At 44.8% G+C, this 14,613-nt stretch overlaps 1 protein-coding gene across 1 annotated transcript in view; it reads left to right on the top strand.

The window, feature by feature from the left end:
• The window catches only part of LOC128661549 (programmed cell death 6-interacting protein), a 280,148-nt gene that overhangs the window by 51,965 nt on the left and 213,570 nt on the right, over positions 1 to 14,613 (top strand). Inside the window, exon 4 of the mRNA XM_053715792.1 lies at positions 10,829 to 11,006. Within this exon, the coding sequence (XP_053571767.1) occupies positions 10,829 to 11,006 (178 nt within the window). The remainder of the gene's footprint in view (positions 1 to 10,828; positions 11,007 to 14,613) is intronic.

Here is a 14,613-nt window from a genome sequence, read left to right as displayed (position 1 = left end):
TCTTCTTATGAGGAGATTATGGACAGAATTCGTGCTCTTAAATTGGCTAATTCTTTCACCCTAGACGCCACCTTGCAATTGGCTAGGTTAGCGGCGAAAAAATTCTGGGTTGCTATTGTGGCGCAGAGCGCTTTGGTTAAAATCTTGGGCAGCGGATGCGTCTTCCAAGAACAAATTGCTTGACATTCCTTTCAAGGGGAAAACACTCTTTGGCCCTGACTTGAAAGAGATTATCTCTGATATCACTGGGGGCAAGGGCCACGCCCTTCCTCAGGATAGGTCTTTTCAAGACCAAAAATAAACCTAAGTTTCGTCCCTTTCGCAGAAACGGATCAGCCCCAAGGGCTACGTCCTCTAAGCAGGAAGGTAATACTTCTCAAGCCAATCCAGCCTGGAGACCTATGCAAGGCTGGAACAAAGGAAAGCAGGCCAGGAAACCTGCCACTGCTACCAAGACAGCATGAAATGCGGGCCCCCGATCCGGGACCGGATCTGGTGGGGGGCAGACTCTCTCTCTTCGCTCAAGCTGGGGCAAGAGATGTTCTGGATCCTTGGGCGCTAGAAATAGTCTCCCAAGGTTATTCTCTGGAGTTCAAGGGGCTTCCTCCAAGGGGGAGGTTCCACAGGTCTCAGTTGTCTTCAGACCACATAGGAAGACAGGCATTCTTACATTGGGTAGACGACCTGCTAAAAATGGGAGTGATTCATCCTGTTCCATTAGGAGAACAAGGGATGGGGTTCTACTCCAATCTGTTCATAGTTCCCAAAAAAGAGGGAACGTTCAGACCAATCTTAGATCTCAAGATCTTGAAAGATGGAAACCATTCGAACACTCCTTCCTTCCATCAGGAAGGTCAATTCATGTCCAAGGTGGATTTCAAGGATGCGTATCTACATATTCCTATCCACAAGGAACATCATCGGTTCCTAAGGTTTGAATTCCTGGACAAGCATTTCCAGTTCGTGGCGTTTTCTTTCGGATTAGCCACTGCTCCTAGGATTTTCTCATAGGTACTAGGGTCCCTTCTGGCGGTGCTAAGACCAAGGGGCATTGCTGTAGTACCTTACTTGGACGACATTCTGATTCGAGCGTCGTCCCTTCCTCAAGTAAAGGCTCACACGGACATTGTCCTGGCCTTTCTCAGATCTCACGGATGGAAAGTGAACGTGGAAAAGAGTTCTCTATCTCCGTCAACGAGGGTTCCCTTCTTGGGAACTATAATAGACTCCTTAGAAATGAGGATTTTTCTGACAGAAGCCAGAAAAACAAATACTTCTAGACTCTTGTCGGATACTTCATTCCGTTCCTCTTCCTTCCATAGCGCAGTGCATGGAAGTGATAGGTTTGATGGTAGCGGCAATGGACATAGTTCCTTTTGTGCGCATTCATCTAAGACCATTACAACTGTTCATGCTCAGTCAGTGGAATGGGGACTATTCAGACTTGTCTCAGAAGATACAAGTAAATCAGAGGACCAGAGACTCATTCCGTTGGTGGCTGTCCCTGGACAACCTGTCACAAGGGATGACCTTCCGCAGACCAGAGTGGGTCATTGTCACGACCGACGCCAGTCTGATGGGCTGGGGCGCGGTCTGGGGATCCCTGAAAGCTCAGGGTCTTTGGTCTCGGGTAGAATCTCTTCTACCGATAAATATTCTGGAACTGAGAGCGATATTCAATGCTCTCAAAGCTTGGCCTCAGCTAGCGAGGGCCAAGTTCATACATCAACCATCAGGGGGGAACAAGGAGTTCCCTAGCGATGGAAGAAGTGACCAAAATTATTCTATGGGCGGAGTCTCACTCCTGCCACCTGTCTGCTATCCACATCCCAGGAGTGGAAAATTGGGAAGCGGATTTTCTGAGTCGTCAGACATTGCATCCGGGGGAGTGGGAACTCCATCCGGAAATCTTTGCCCAAGTCACTCAACCGTGGGGCATTCCAGACATGGATCTGATGGCCTCTCGTCAGAACTTCAGAGTTCCTTACTACGGGTACAGATCCAGGGATCCCAAGGCGGCTCTAGTGGATGCACTAGTAGCACCTTGGACCTTCAAACTAGCTTATGTGTTCCCGCCGTTTCCTCTCATCCCCAGGCTGGTAGCCAGGATCAATCAGGAGAGGGCGTCGGTGATTTTGATAGCTCCTGCGTGGCCACGCAGGACTTGGTATGCAGATCTGGTGAATATGTCATCGGCTCCACCATGGAAGCTACCTTTGAGACGAGACCTTCTTGTTCTAGGTCCGTTCGACCCACTCCAGCTGACTGCTTGGAGATTGAACGCTTGATCTTATCAAAGCGAGGGTTCTCAGATTCTGTTATTAATACTCTTGTTCAGGCCTGAAAGCCTGTAACCAGAAAAATTACCACATAATTTGGTATATCTGTTGGTGTGAATCTGCAGGATTCCCTTGGGACAAGGTTAAGATTCCTAAGAGTCTATCCTTCCTTCGAGAAGGATTGGAAAAAGGATTATCTGCAAGTTCCTTGATGGGACAGATTTCTGCATTGTCTGTGTTTCTTCACAAAAAGCTGGCAGCGGTGCCAGATGTTCTAGCCTTTGTTCAGGCTCTGGTTAGCATCAAGCCTGTTTACAAAATTTTTGACTCCTCCTTGGAGTCTCAACCTAGTTCTTTCAGTCCTTTAGGGGGTTCCGTTTGAACCCTTACATTCCGTTGATATTAAGTTATTATCTTGGAAAGTTTTGTTTTTGGTTGCAATTTCTTCTGCTAGAAGAGTTTCAGAATTATCTGCTCTGCAGTGTTCTTCTCCTTATCTGGTGTTCCATGCAGATAAGGTGGTTTTGCGTACTAAACCTGGGTTTCTTCCAAAAGTTGTTTCTAACAAAAACATTAACCAGGAGATAGTTGTGCCTTCTTTGTGTCCTAATCCAGTTTCAAAGAAGGAACGTTTGTTGCACAACTTGGATGTAGTTCGTGCTCTCAAATTTTACTTAGCAGCTACTAAGGATTTCAGACAAACTTTGTCTTTGTTTGTTGTTTATTCTGGTAAACGGAGAGGTCAAAAAGCAACTTCTACCTCTCTCTCCTTCTGGATTAAAAGCATTATCCGATTGGATTATGAGACTGCCGGACGGCAGCCTCCTGAAAGAATCACAGCTCACTCCGCTAGGGCTGTGGCTTCCACATGGGCCTTCAAGAACGAGGCTTCTGTTGATCAGATATGTAAGGCAGCGACTTGGTCTTCACTGCACACTTTTTCTAAATTTTACAAATTTGATACTTTTGCTTCTTCTGAGGCTATTTTTGGGAGAAAGGTTTTGCAAGCCGTGGTGCCTTCCATTTAGGTGACCTGATTTGCTCCCTCCCTTCATCCGTGTCCTAAAGCTTTGGTATTGGTTCCCACAAGTAAGGATGACGCCGTGGACCGGACACACCTATGTTGGAGAAAACAGAATTTATGTTTACCTGATAAATTACTTTCTCCAACGGTGTGTCCGGTCCACGGCCCGCCCTGGTTTTTTAATCAGGTCTGATAATTTATTTTCTTTAACTACAGTCACCACGGTATCATATGGTTTCTCCTATGCAAATATTCCTCCTTTACGTCGGTCGAATGACTGGGGTAGGCGGAGCCTAGGAGGGATCATGTGACCAGCTTTGCTGGGCTCTTTGCCATTTCCTGTTGGGGAAGAGAATATCCCACAAGTAAGGATGACGCCGTGGACCGGACACACCGTTGGAGAAAGTAATTTATCAGGTAAACATAAATTCTGTTTTTTCCTATAAATAAAAAGGCTTACAGAATTTATTAGCAAGGAGTGGGATAGACCTGGTGTGCCCTTTTCCCCACCTCCTATATTTAGAAAAATGTTTCCAATAGACGCCACTACACGGGACTTATGGCAGACAGTCCCTAAGGTGGAGGGAGCAGTTTCTACTTTAGCTAAGCGTACCACTATCCCGGTGGAAGATAGTTGTGCTTTTTCGGATCCAATGGATAAAAAATTGGAGGGTTACCTTAAGAAAATGTTTGTTCAACAAGGTTTTATCTTACAGCCCCTTGCATGCATTGCGCCTGTCACTGCTGCTGCGGCATTTTGGTTTGAGTCTCTAGAAGAGGCCATTCACTCAGCTCCATTGGATGAAATTATGGACAAGCTTAAAGCACTTAAGCTAGCTAATGCATTTGTTTCTGATGCCATTGTACATCTAACTAAACTAACGGCTAAGAATTCCGGTTTTGCCATTCGAGCGCGCAGAGCATTATGGCTTAAATCCTGGTCCGCTGATGTGACTTCTAAATCTAAATTACTTAATATTCCTTTCAAGGGGCAAACCTTATTCGGGCCCGGCTTGAAAGAAATTATCGCTGACATTACGGGAGGTAAGGGTCATACCCTTCCTCAGGACAAGGCCAAATCAAAGGCCAAACAGTCTAATTTTCGTGCGTTTCGAAACTTCAGGGCAGGAGCAACGTCAACTTCCTCCGCCCCAAAACAGGAAGGAACCGTTGCTCGTTACAGACAGGCCTGGAAAACTAACCAGTCCTGGAACAAGGGCAAGCAGGCCAGAAAACCTGCTACTGCCCCTAAGACAGCATGAAGGGATGGCCCCCTATCCGGAAACGGATCTAGTGGGGGGCAGACTTTCTCTCTTCGCCCAGGCGTGGGCAAGAGATGTCCAGGATCCCTGGGCGTTGGAGATCATATCTCAGGGATATCTTCTGGACTTCAAGGCTTCTCCTCCTCTAGGGAGATTTCATCTTTCAAGGTTATCAGAAAACCAAATAAAGAAAGAGGCATTCCTATGTTGCGTACAAGACCTCCTAGTAATGGGAGTGATCCACCCAGTTCCGCGGACGGAACAAGGACAGGGATTTTATTCAAATCTGTTCGTGGTTCCCAAGAAAGAGGGTACCTTCAGGCCAATTTTGGACCTAGAGATTTTAAACAAATTCCTAAGAGTTCCATCATTCAAAATGGAAACTATTCGGACTATCCTACCCATGATCCAAGAGGGTCAGTACATGACCACGGTGGATTTAAAGGATGCCTACCTTCACATACCGATTCACAAAGATCATCATCGGTTCCTAAGATTTGCCTTCCTAGACAGGCATTACCAATTTGTAGCTCTTCCCTTCGGGTTGGCTACGGCCCCGAGAATCTTTACAAAGGTGCTGGGCTCTCTTCTGGCGGTTCTAAGACCGCGAGGCATAGCGGTGGCTCCGTATCTAGACAACATCCTGATACAGGCGACAAGCTTGCAAATTGCCAAGTCTCATACAGAGATAGTTCTGGCATTTCTAAGGTCGCATGGGTGGAAGGTGAACGTGGAAAAGAGTTCTCTATCACCACTCACAAGAGTCTCCTTCCTAGGGACTCTGATAGATTCTGTAAAAATGAAAATTTACCTGACGGAGGCCAGGTTATCAAAACTCTTAAATGCTTGCCGGGTCCTTCATTCCATTCCACGCCCGTCAGTGGCTCAGTGCATGGAAGTAATTGGCTTAATGGTAGCGGCAATGGACATAGTGCCATTTGCGCGCCTGCATCTCAGACCACTGCAATTGTGCATGCTAAGTCAGTGGAATGGGGATTACTCAGATTTGTCCCCTCTACTAAATCTGGATCAAGAGACCAGAGATTCTCTTCTCTGGTGGTTATCTCGGGTCCATCTGTCCAGGGGCATGACCTTTCGCAGGCCAGATTGGACGATTGTAACAACAGATGCCAGCCTCCTAGACTGGGGCGTAGTCTGGAATTCCCTGAAGGCTCAGGGATCCTGGACTCAGGAGGAGAAACTCCTCCCAATAAATATTCTGGAGCTAAGGGCAATATTCAACGCTCTTCTAGCTTGGCCTCAGCTAGCAACACTGAGGTTCATCAGATTTCAGTCGGACAACATCACGACTGTGGCTTATATGAACCATCAAGGGGGAACCAGGAGCTCCCTAGCGATGTTGGAAGTCTCAAAGATAATTCGCTGGGCAGAGTCTCATTCTTGCCACTTGTCAGCGATCCACATCCCAGGAGTGGAGAACTGGGAGGCGGACTTTCTAAGTCGTCAGACTTTTCATCCGGGGGAGTGGGAACTCCATCCGGAGGTATTTGCTCAACTGGTCCATCGTTGGGGCAAACTAGAACTGGATCTCATGGCGTCTCGCCAGAACGCCAAACTTCCTCTTCACGGTTCCAGGTCCAGGGACCCGGGAGCGAAGCTGATAGATGCTCTAGCAGCTCCTTGGTTTTTCAACATGGCTTATGTGTTTCCACCGTTTCCTCTGCTCCCTCGACTGATTGCCAAGATCAAACAGGAGAGAGCATCGGTGATTCTGATAGCACCTGCGTGGCCACGCAGGACCTGGTATGCAGACCTAGTGGTCATGTCGTCCTGTCCTCCATGGACTCTACCTTTGAGGAAAGACCTTCTAATACAAGGTCCCTTCAATCATCCAAATCTAATTTCTCTGAGGCTGACTGCGTGGAGATTGAACGCTTGATCCTATCAAAGCGTGGCTTCTCCGAGACAGTTATTGATACTTTGATACAGGCACGAAAGCCTGTTACCAGAAAAATCTACCATAAGATATGGCGTAAATACCTGTATTGGTGCGAATCCAAGAGTTACTCGTGGAGTAAGGTTAGGATTCCGAGGATATTGTCTTTTCTCCAAGAGGGCTTGGAAAAAGGCTTATCAGCTAGTTCTTTAAAGGGACAGATTTCTGCTCTGTCTATTCTTTTGCACAAGCGTCTGGCAGAAGTTCCAGACGTCCAGGCCTTTTGTCAAGCTTTAGCTAGGATTAAGCCTGTATTTAATGCTGTTGCTCCTCCGTGGAGCTTAAACTTGGTTCTTAAAGTTCTTCAAGGAGTTCCGTTTGAACCCCTTCATTCCGTTGATATTAAACTTTTATCTTGGAAAGTTCTATTTTTGATGGCTATTTCCTCGGCTCGAAGAGTCTCGGAATTGTCTGCCTTACACTGTGATTCTCCTGATCTGATTTTCCATTCAGACAAGGTAGTTCTGCATACTAAACCTGGGTTTTTACCTAAGGTAGTCTCTAACCGGAATATCAATCAGGAGATTGTTGTTCCGTCATTATGTCCTAATCCTTCTTCAAGGAAGGAACGACTTTTGCATAATCTGGATGTAGTCCGTTCCCTGAAATTCTATTCGGTCTTGGACATGTTTATTTTTAGGTGGTGAGAGGCCATCCAGGAGAAAATGCTAGATAAGCAGACGCTAAAGTGAGAATTGACAGAAGGAGAGAGTGCAGGGGTGGAAAGGTAGATCTGGGTATCATCAGCATAGATGTGAGAGCTGAAGCCATAGCTGTTAAGTTTACCCAGTGAAGAAGTGTAAATAGAGAAGAGTAGAGGACCCAGGACAGAGCCTTGAGGTACTCCAACAGACAGAGGCAATAGAGAGGAGGAGTCACCATCAAAAGAGACAGAGAAGGATCTGTTAGAGAGATAAGAGTGAATTCAGGAGAGGGCAGTGTCACAGAGAGCTGAGAGTCCGTAGGAGAAGGGGATGGTCAACAGTGTCAAAGGCAGCAGAGAGGTCAAGTAAGATAAGTATAGAGTAGTAGCCTTTGTTTTTAGCAGAAAGGAGATCGTTAGTAACCTTGGTGAGGGCAGTCTCAGTTGAGTATTGGGGACGAAAGCCAGATTGCAGTGGGTTGAGCAATGAGTTGGAGGACAGGAAGTTTTCACGGAATTTTGAAGCTAGTGGGAGCAGTAATATGGGGCGGAAGTTTGAAGGGGAGTTAGGGTCAAGGGAGGGTTTTTTGAGGATGGGGGTGACCTTTGCATGTTTGAAGGAGGCAGGGAATGAGTTGGTAGAAAGGGATAGGTTGAATATGTAAGAGCCAGAGTGAGGGTGGGAGACAGAGGAGGAATTAGATCTGAAGGAATAGGGTCAAGTGGGTAGGCAGTGAGGTGTGAGGAAGACAAAAGGGAAGCCACTTCATTCTCAGTGGTTGGGAGGAGGGAGCAGAGTTGGGAGATTGCAGGTTTGTATTGGGATGTTTCTTCGGATTGCAAGTGTTTTATTTAAAAAAATATTCAGCAAGGTCTTGAGCACTGAATGCAGATGAGGGGGGTGGTGCAGCTGTGTAGAGGAGAGAGTTGAAAATGGAGAAGTCTTTTTAGGGTTTGAAGAGTGAGTGGATATAAGAGAAGAGAAGTAGGTTTGCTTAGCTAAGCGAAGGGCAGAGGTGTAAGATTAAGAATGAATTTATAGTGCATGAAATCATGTTCAGAGCGGGATTTCCTCCAGGCACGTTCAGTGGTGCGGGAACATTTTTGCAGGTGGCGGGTTTGTTGGGAGTGCCAGGGCTGGAGCTGATGACGTGGGGCTTTGTGAGGTTGGGGCGGAGCGAGAATTTCAAGTGCAGCGGAGAGAGTATTGTTATAGTGGGTTATAGCAAGGTCAGGGCAGGATATCGTGGAAGTGTGGGGGAGGCGTATTTGAATAAGATTGGAGAGTTGGGGATGGTCCACAGTGTGCAGATTTCTACTGGTGCGGGAGCGAGAGGGGGAAGTAGGTTTAACATCTATATTAGGATTAAAGGTAAACAGATGGTCTAAGATGGGTAATGGGCGACAGGCAACATCAGAGAGAGAGCAGAGATAAGAGAATACCGGATCAATCGAGTATCCATCGTGGTGGGTAGGGAATAGGGTGGATTGTGAGAGGCAGAAGGAGTTAGTGAGTGAGAGAAGTTTAGAGGCAGCAGGGGCAGATGGGTTGTCAATGGGGATGTTGAAGTCCACTAGGATTAGAGCAGGTGTATTTGTAGAGAGAAAGTAAGGAAGCCAGGCAGAAAATTTGTCAAGGAATTGGGAGGTTGGAGAGGGGGGGGGGGGGCGATAGATAACTGCCACTCTTAGAGAGAGAGAGGGGGGAGAAAAGGCGAACGCAGTGGACTTCAAAGGAAGAAAAGGAGAGAGATGGAAATAAGGATAGTTACTGATAGGAGCAGGAGGGGGGAGAGTAAGAGGCCAACACCGCCACCGTGGCTAAAGTGGAGAACACCGTATGTGAGAGCAGCAATCGAAGCAGTGTCAGAGGAAGATAGCCAGGTTTCAGTAATTGCTAAAAGGTTGAAAGCTTTGGAAACAAACAGGTCGTGAACAGTTGCAAGTTTGTTACAGACAGAGCGAGCATTCCAGAGGGCACAAGAAAATGGAGGGGATAGGTGCTGTGTGTTAATGGAGATGAGATTGTTGGTATTGCGTGAACTAGAATTTTTGCAGTGGGAGATAGAGCGAGGATGTAAAAGTGTGGTGATTGCTGCAGGGCCAGGGTTAGGAGAGACATCACCAGCAGCAAGCAGTAGTAGCAGTGAGAGTGACAGAAAGTGAGATTTGTAGGAGCGGGTATGATTAGACACAGGAGAGTCAGAGGGGGAAGTGTTTCTAAGTAAACAAAGTAGTTCATGAGAGGACAGCATGGGGATGAGAGAAGGGAGGGTGAGATATGAATAGTGTGGGGATTGTTGTTATAGGGACATGCAGTGATTTTTAGGAGAAGGGCAGACAGAGAGAGCAGAAACGTCATAGAGAACTTTGTGTAGAAGTATAGTTATGAAGTTTAACTATTAGTTCGTCTGCTATTTCCACCTCCAGTGAGTAACCCCGCTACTTGTAACATAGAGCTACTTAAAATCATAGAGCCACGGCTCAAGAATGAGCCTTATGCATGCTCTATATGTAGCAGTGAAAAGTAATGAGTTACACACTTGCAAATTAGAGGGGGGGCTGGGGGTGGCAGGATGAATAAATTTTATACGGTATCCGATAAAATGATTACAGGTAGACAACATGGAGATGGAGGAAATGGTTACCAGGGGAATCTAGCACAAATTAAAGGGGCGTTTAAAAGCAGTCATGGAGGCAGAAGCAGGAAGACATACCTGTAGAGAGATGAGATGAAATAGGATTAGAAGCATTGTGGATATTGGTCCAGTGAGTAACTCCGCTACTTGTAACATAGAGCTACTTTGATTCATAGAGCCACGGCTCAAGAATGAGCCTTATGCATGCTCTGTATGCAGCAGTGAAAAGTAATGAAATTATAAATGTATTTCTTTTTTGACACGATGAGTCCACGGCCCGCCCTGTTATATTGACAGGTTGTGGGTTTATTTTAAACTTCAGACACCTCTGCACCTTGTTACTTCCTTTCTCTCGTATACTTCGGCCGAATGACTGGAATGGGAGGGAAGGGAGGTGATTTTTAACAGCTTGGCTTTGGTGCTTTTTGCCGCCTCCTGCTGGCAGGAGAGATATTCCTAGTAGTAATTAGATGATCCCTGGACTTATCGTGTCAAAAAAGAAATAAATTTATCAGATGAGCATAAATTTTCTTTTTGCTTCTGCAGAGGCAGCTTTTGGGAGAAGGGTTCTACAAGCTGCCTTCCCTACCTTTCCCTCCTAAACATTTGCGAACTTCACAGCTTGGGTATTGGTTTCTCATAGGTTAAGAATGTTTTCGTGAACTCTAACTACCAATAGAAAGAAAATAAATGCAATGCTTTCCTGATAAATTCATGTTCTTCTTGGCAGTGAGAGTCCACTACCCCACCCAGATACTAAATATGTAGTGGCAGCAGTTGTTTTTTTGCACCTCTCTACCCCTTGTATCTCTCTTCACTTTTCTATATCCTTGACTAAACTACTGGATGGTTGGGGAAGTGGGAGGGTTAGTTATAGTCGTGTGTGGGTTGTCTTTGCCGCCTCCTGGTGGCCAGGTAGAGTAATTCTTACCATAGGTTAAGAAAGTTTTTGTGGACTCTCACTGTCAAGAAGAAAATGAATTTATCAGGTAAGGATAACTTTTTCTTTTTTTTAACCCTATAGGGTACTTGCTTCCTTAAATCTCCCTGCTGCCATTGAAGATGTATCTGGTGACAGTATTCCTCAGTCCATTCTGCAGAAGTCAAAAGCGGTTATTGAGCAAGGAGGCATCCAAACAATTGACCAGCTGATACGAGATCTTCCAGAATTGCTTCAGAGGAACAGAGAGATCCTTGATGCGGTAAGAGAAGCGTGTTGATATTTTCTTTTCTGTTAGTAGTTGCTGTTTCTTAATATGATGATATAAAAATAATGTAATTATTTATGTATTTACTTAAGGCTGCAGGATATAGTCATTCAATGAGAGAAATTTTATCTTTAACCTCTTAAAGCCAGTTACTTTTTCCAGTTTTTGAGGCAATTGTGGCATCTTTGTTCTCTATTGGTTTTACCATCTTGTTTAGCCACTATCATTTTTTAAAATTTATTTATTTAGTTAAACCAACAAATCGTACAGATCACAGAACAATGCGCCACGCAGGGCAGAGTGACATAATATATAATGCACAAAATGCATGAAGAATTGACTCAATCCAATTACAGTGAGAAAAAAAAAAGCTAAGACATTTTCTTATGCAATTTTCATTTTTAATCCGTGGCTAAAACAATATATACACCTTGTTGGTATTTCTTCTATAAGATACGACGAGTCAACGGATTCATCCTTTACTTGTGGGATTTCTCTTGTTAAGTGTAGTCAGTCCATGGGTCATCCATTACTTATGGGATTAAGTAACAGGAAGTTGCAAGAGGATCACCCAAGCAGAGCTGCTATATAGCTCCTCCCCTCACATGTCATATCCAGTCATTCTCTTGCAACCTAACTAAAGATAGGTCGTTGTGAGAGGTCTGTGATGTTTTTAAACTTAGTTTATTTCTTCAATCAAAAGTTTGTTATTTTAAATGGCACCGGAGTGTGCTGTTTGTTCTCAGGCAGCATTAGAAGAAGAATCTGCCTGCGTTTTCTATGATCTTAGCAGACGTAACTAAGATCCACTGGCTGTTCTCATACATTCTGAGGAGTGAGGTAACTTCAGAAAAGGGGAATAGCATGCAGGGCTCCCCTGCAAACGAGGTATGTGCAGTAAATTATTTTTCTAAGGAATGGAATTGACTGAGAAAATACTGCTAATACCAATGTAATGTAAGTTCAGCCTTAAATGCAGTGGTAGCGACTGGTATTAGGCTGATGAGTGTGTGTACACTGAAGTATTTTTCTAGGAAATGGAATTTGACTCAGAAAATACTGTTAATACTGAAGTAATGTATGAGCCTTCACTGCAGTAAATGCGACTGGTAGCAGGCTTATTAATAACACTTCATAGCTTTTAAACTATATTTCTCCAACATAGGTGTGTCCGGTCCACGGCGTCATCCTTACTTGTGGGATATTCTCTTCCCCAACAGGAAATGGCAAAGAGCCCAGCAAAGCTGGTCACATGATCCCTCCTAGGCTCCGCCTACCCCAGTCATTCTCTTTGCCGTTGTACAGGCAACATCTCCACGGAGATGGCTTAGAGTTTTTTAGTGTTTAACTGTAGTTTTTATTATTCAATCAAGAGTTTATTTTGAAATAGTGCTGGTATGTACTATTTACTCAGAAACAGAAAAGTGATGAAGATTTCTGTTTGTATGAGGAAAATGATTTTAGCAACCGTCACTAAAATCCATGGCTGTTCCACACAGGACTGTTGAGAGCAATTAACTTCAGTTGGGGGAACAGTGAGCAGTCTCTTGCTGCTTGAGGTATGACACATTCTAACAAGACGATGTAATGCTGGAAGCTGTCATTTTCCCTATGGGATCCGGTAAGCCATGTTTATTACGATCTTAAATAAGGGCTTCACAAGGGCTTATTAAGACTGTAGACTTTTCTGGGCTAAATCGATTCATTATTAAACACATATTTAGCCTTGAGGAATCATTTTATCTGGGTATTTTGATATAATAATATCGGCAGGCACTGTTTTAGACACCTTATTCTTTAGGGGCTTTCCCAAAGCATAGGCAGAGCCTCATTTTCGCGCCGGTGTTGCGCACTTGTTTTTGAGAGGCATGGCATGCAGTCGCATGTGAGAGGAGCTCTGATACTTAGAAAAGACTTTCTGAAGGCGTCATTTGGTATCGTATTCCCATTTGGGCTTGGTTGGGTCTCAGCAAAGCAGATACCAGGGACTGTAAAGGGGTTAAAGTTCAAAACGGCTCCGGTTCCGTTATTTTAAGGGTTAAAGCTTCCAAATTTGGTGTGCAATACTTTTAAGGCTTTAAGACACTGTGGTGAAAATTTGGTGAATTTTGAACAATTCCTTCATGTTTTTTCGCAATTGCAGTAATAAAGTGTGTTCAGTTTAAAATTTAAAGTGACAGTAACGGTTTTATTTTAAAACGTTTTTTGTACTTTGTTATCAAGTTTATGCCTGTTTAACATGTCTGAACTACCAGATAGACTGTGTTCTGAATGTGGGGAAGCCAGAATTCCTATTCATTTAAATAAATGTGATTTATGTGACAATGACAATGATGCCCAAGATGATTCCTCAAGTGAGGGGAGTAAGCATGGTACTGCATCATTCCCTCCTTCGTCTACACGAGTCTTGCCCACTCAGGAGGCCCCTAGTACATCTAGCGCGCCAATACTCCTTACTATGCAACAATTAACGGCTGTAATGGATAATTCTGTCAAAAACATTTTAGCCAAAATGAACACTTATCAGCGTAAGCGCGACTGCTCTGTTTTAGATACTGAAGAGCATGACGACGCTGATAATAATATTTCTGAAGGGCCCCTAACCCAGTCTGATGGGGCCAGGGAGGTTTTGTCTGAGGGAGAAATTACTGATTCAGGGAACATTTCTCAACAAGCTGAACCTGATGTGATTACATTTAAATTTAAGTTGGAACATCTCCGCATTCTGCTTAAGGAGGTATTATCCACTCTGGATGATTGTGACAAGTTGGTCATCCCAGAGAAACTATGTAAAATGGACAAGTTCCTAGAGGTGCCGGGGCTCCCAGAAGCTTTTCCTATACCCAAGCGGGTGGCGGACATTGTTAATAAAGAATGGGAAAGGCCCGGTATTCCTTTCGTCCCTCCCCCCATATTTGAAAAATTGTTTCCTATGGTCGACCCCAGAAAGGACTTATGGCAGACAGTCCCCAAGGTCGAGGGAGCGGTTTCCACTTTAAACAAACGCACCACTATACCCATAGAGGATAGTTGTGCTTTCTAAGATCCTATGGATAAAAAATTAGAAGGTTTGCTTAAAAAGATGTTTGTTCAGCAGGGTTACCTTCTACAACCAATTTCATGCATTGTCCCTGTCGCTACAGCCGCATGTTTCTGGTTCGATGAGCTGATAAAGGCGGTCGATCGTGATTCTCCTCCTTATGAGGAGATTATGGACAGAATCAATGCTCTCAAATTGGCTAATTCTTTCACCCTAGACGCCACTTTGCAATTGGCTAGGTTAGCGGCTAAGAATTCTGGGTTTGCTATTGTGGCGCGCAGAGCGCTTTGGTTGAAATCTTGGTCGGCTGATGCGTCTTCCAAGAACAAGCTACTTAACATTCCTTTCAAGGGGAAAACGCTGTTTGGCCCTGACTTGAAAGAGATTATCTCTGATATCACTGGGGGTAAGGGCCACGCCCTTCCTCAGGATCGGCCTTTCAAGGCAAAAAATAAACCTAATTTTCGTCCCTTTCGTAGAAACGGACCAGCCCAAAGTGCTACGTCCTCTAAGCAAGAGGGTAATACTTCTCAAGCCAAGCCAGCTTGGAGACCAATGCAA

This window comes from Bombina bombina, chromosome 5 (genome assembly GCF_027579735.1).
Source record: "Bombina bombina isolate aBomBom1 chromosome 5, aBomBom1.pri, whole genome shotgun sequence".
In the NCBI taxonomy this organism is placed as follows: Eukaryota; Metazoa; Chordata; class Amphibia; order Anura; family Bombinatoridae; genus Bombina; species Bombina bombina.
The sequence above is the reverse complement of the archived record's forward strand: the minus strand, read 5'-3'. Positions and strand labels throughout refer to the sequence as shown.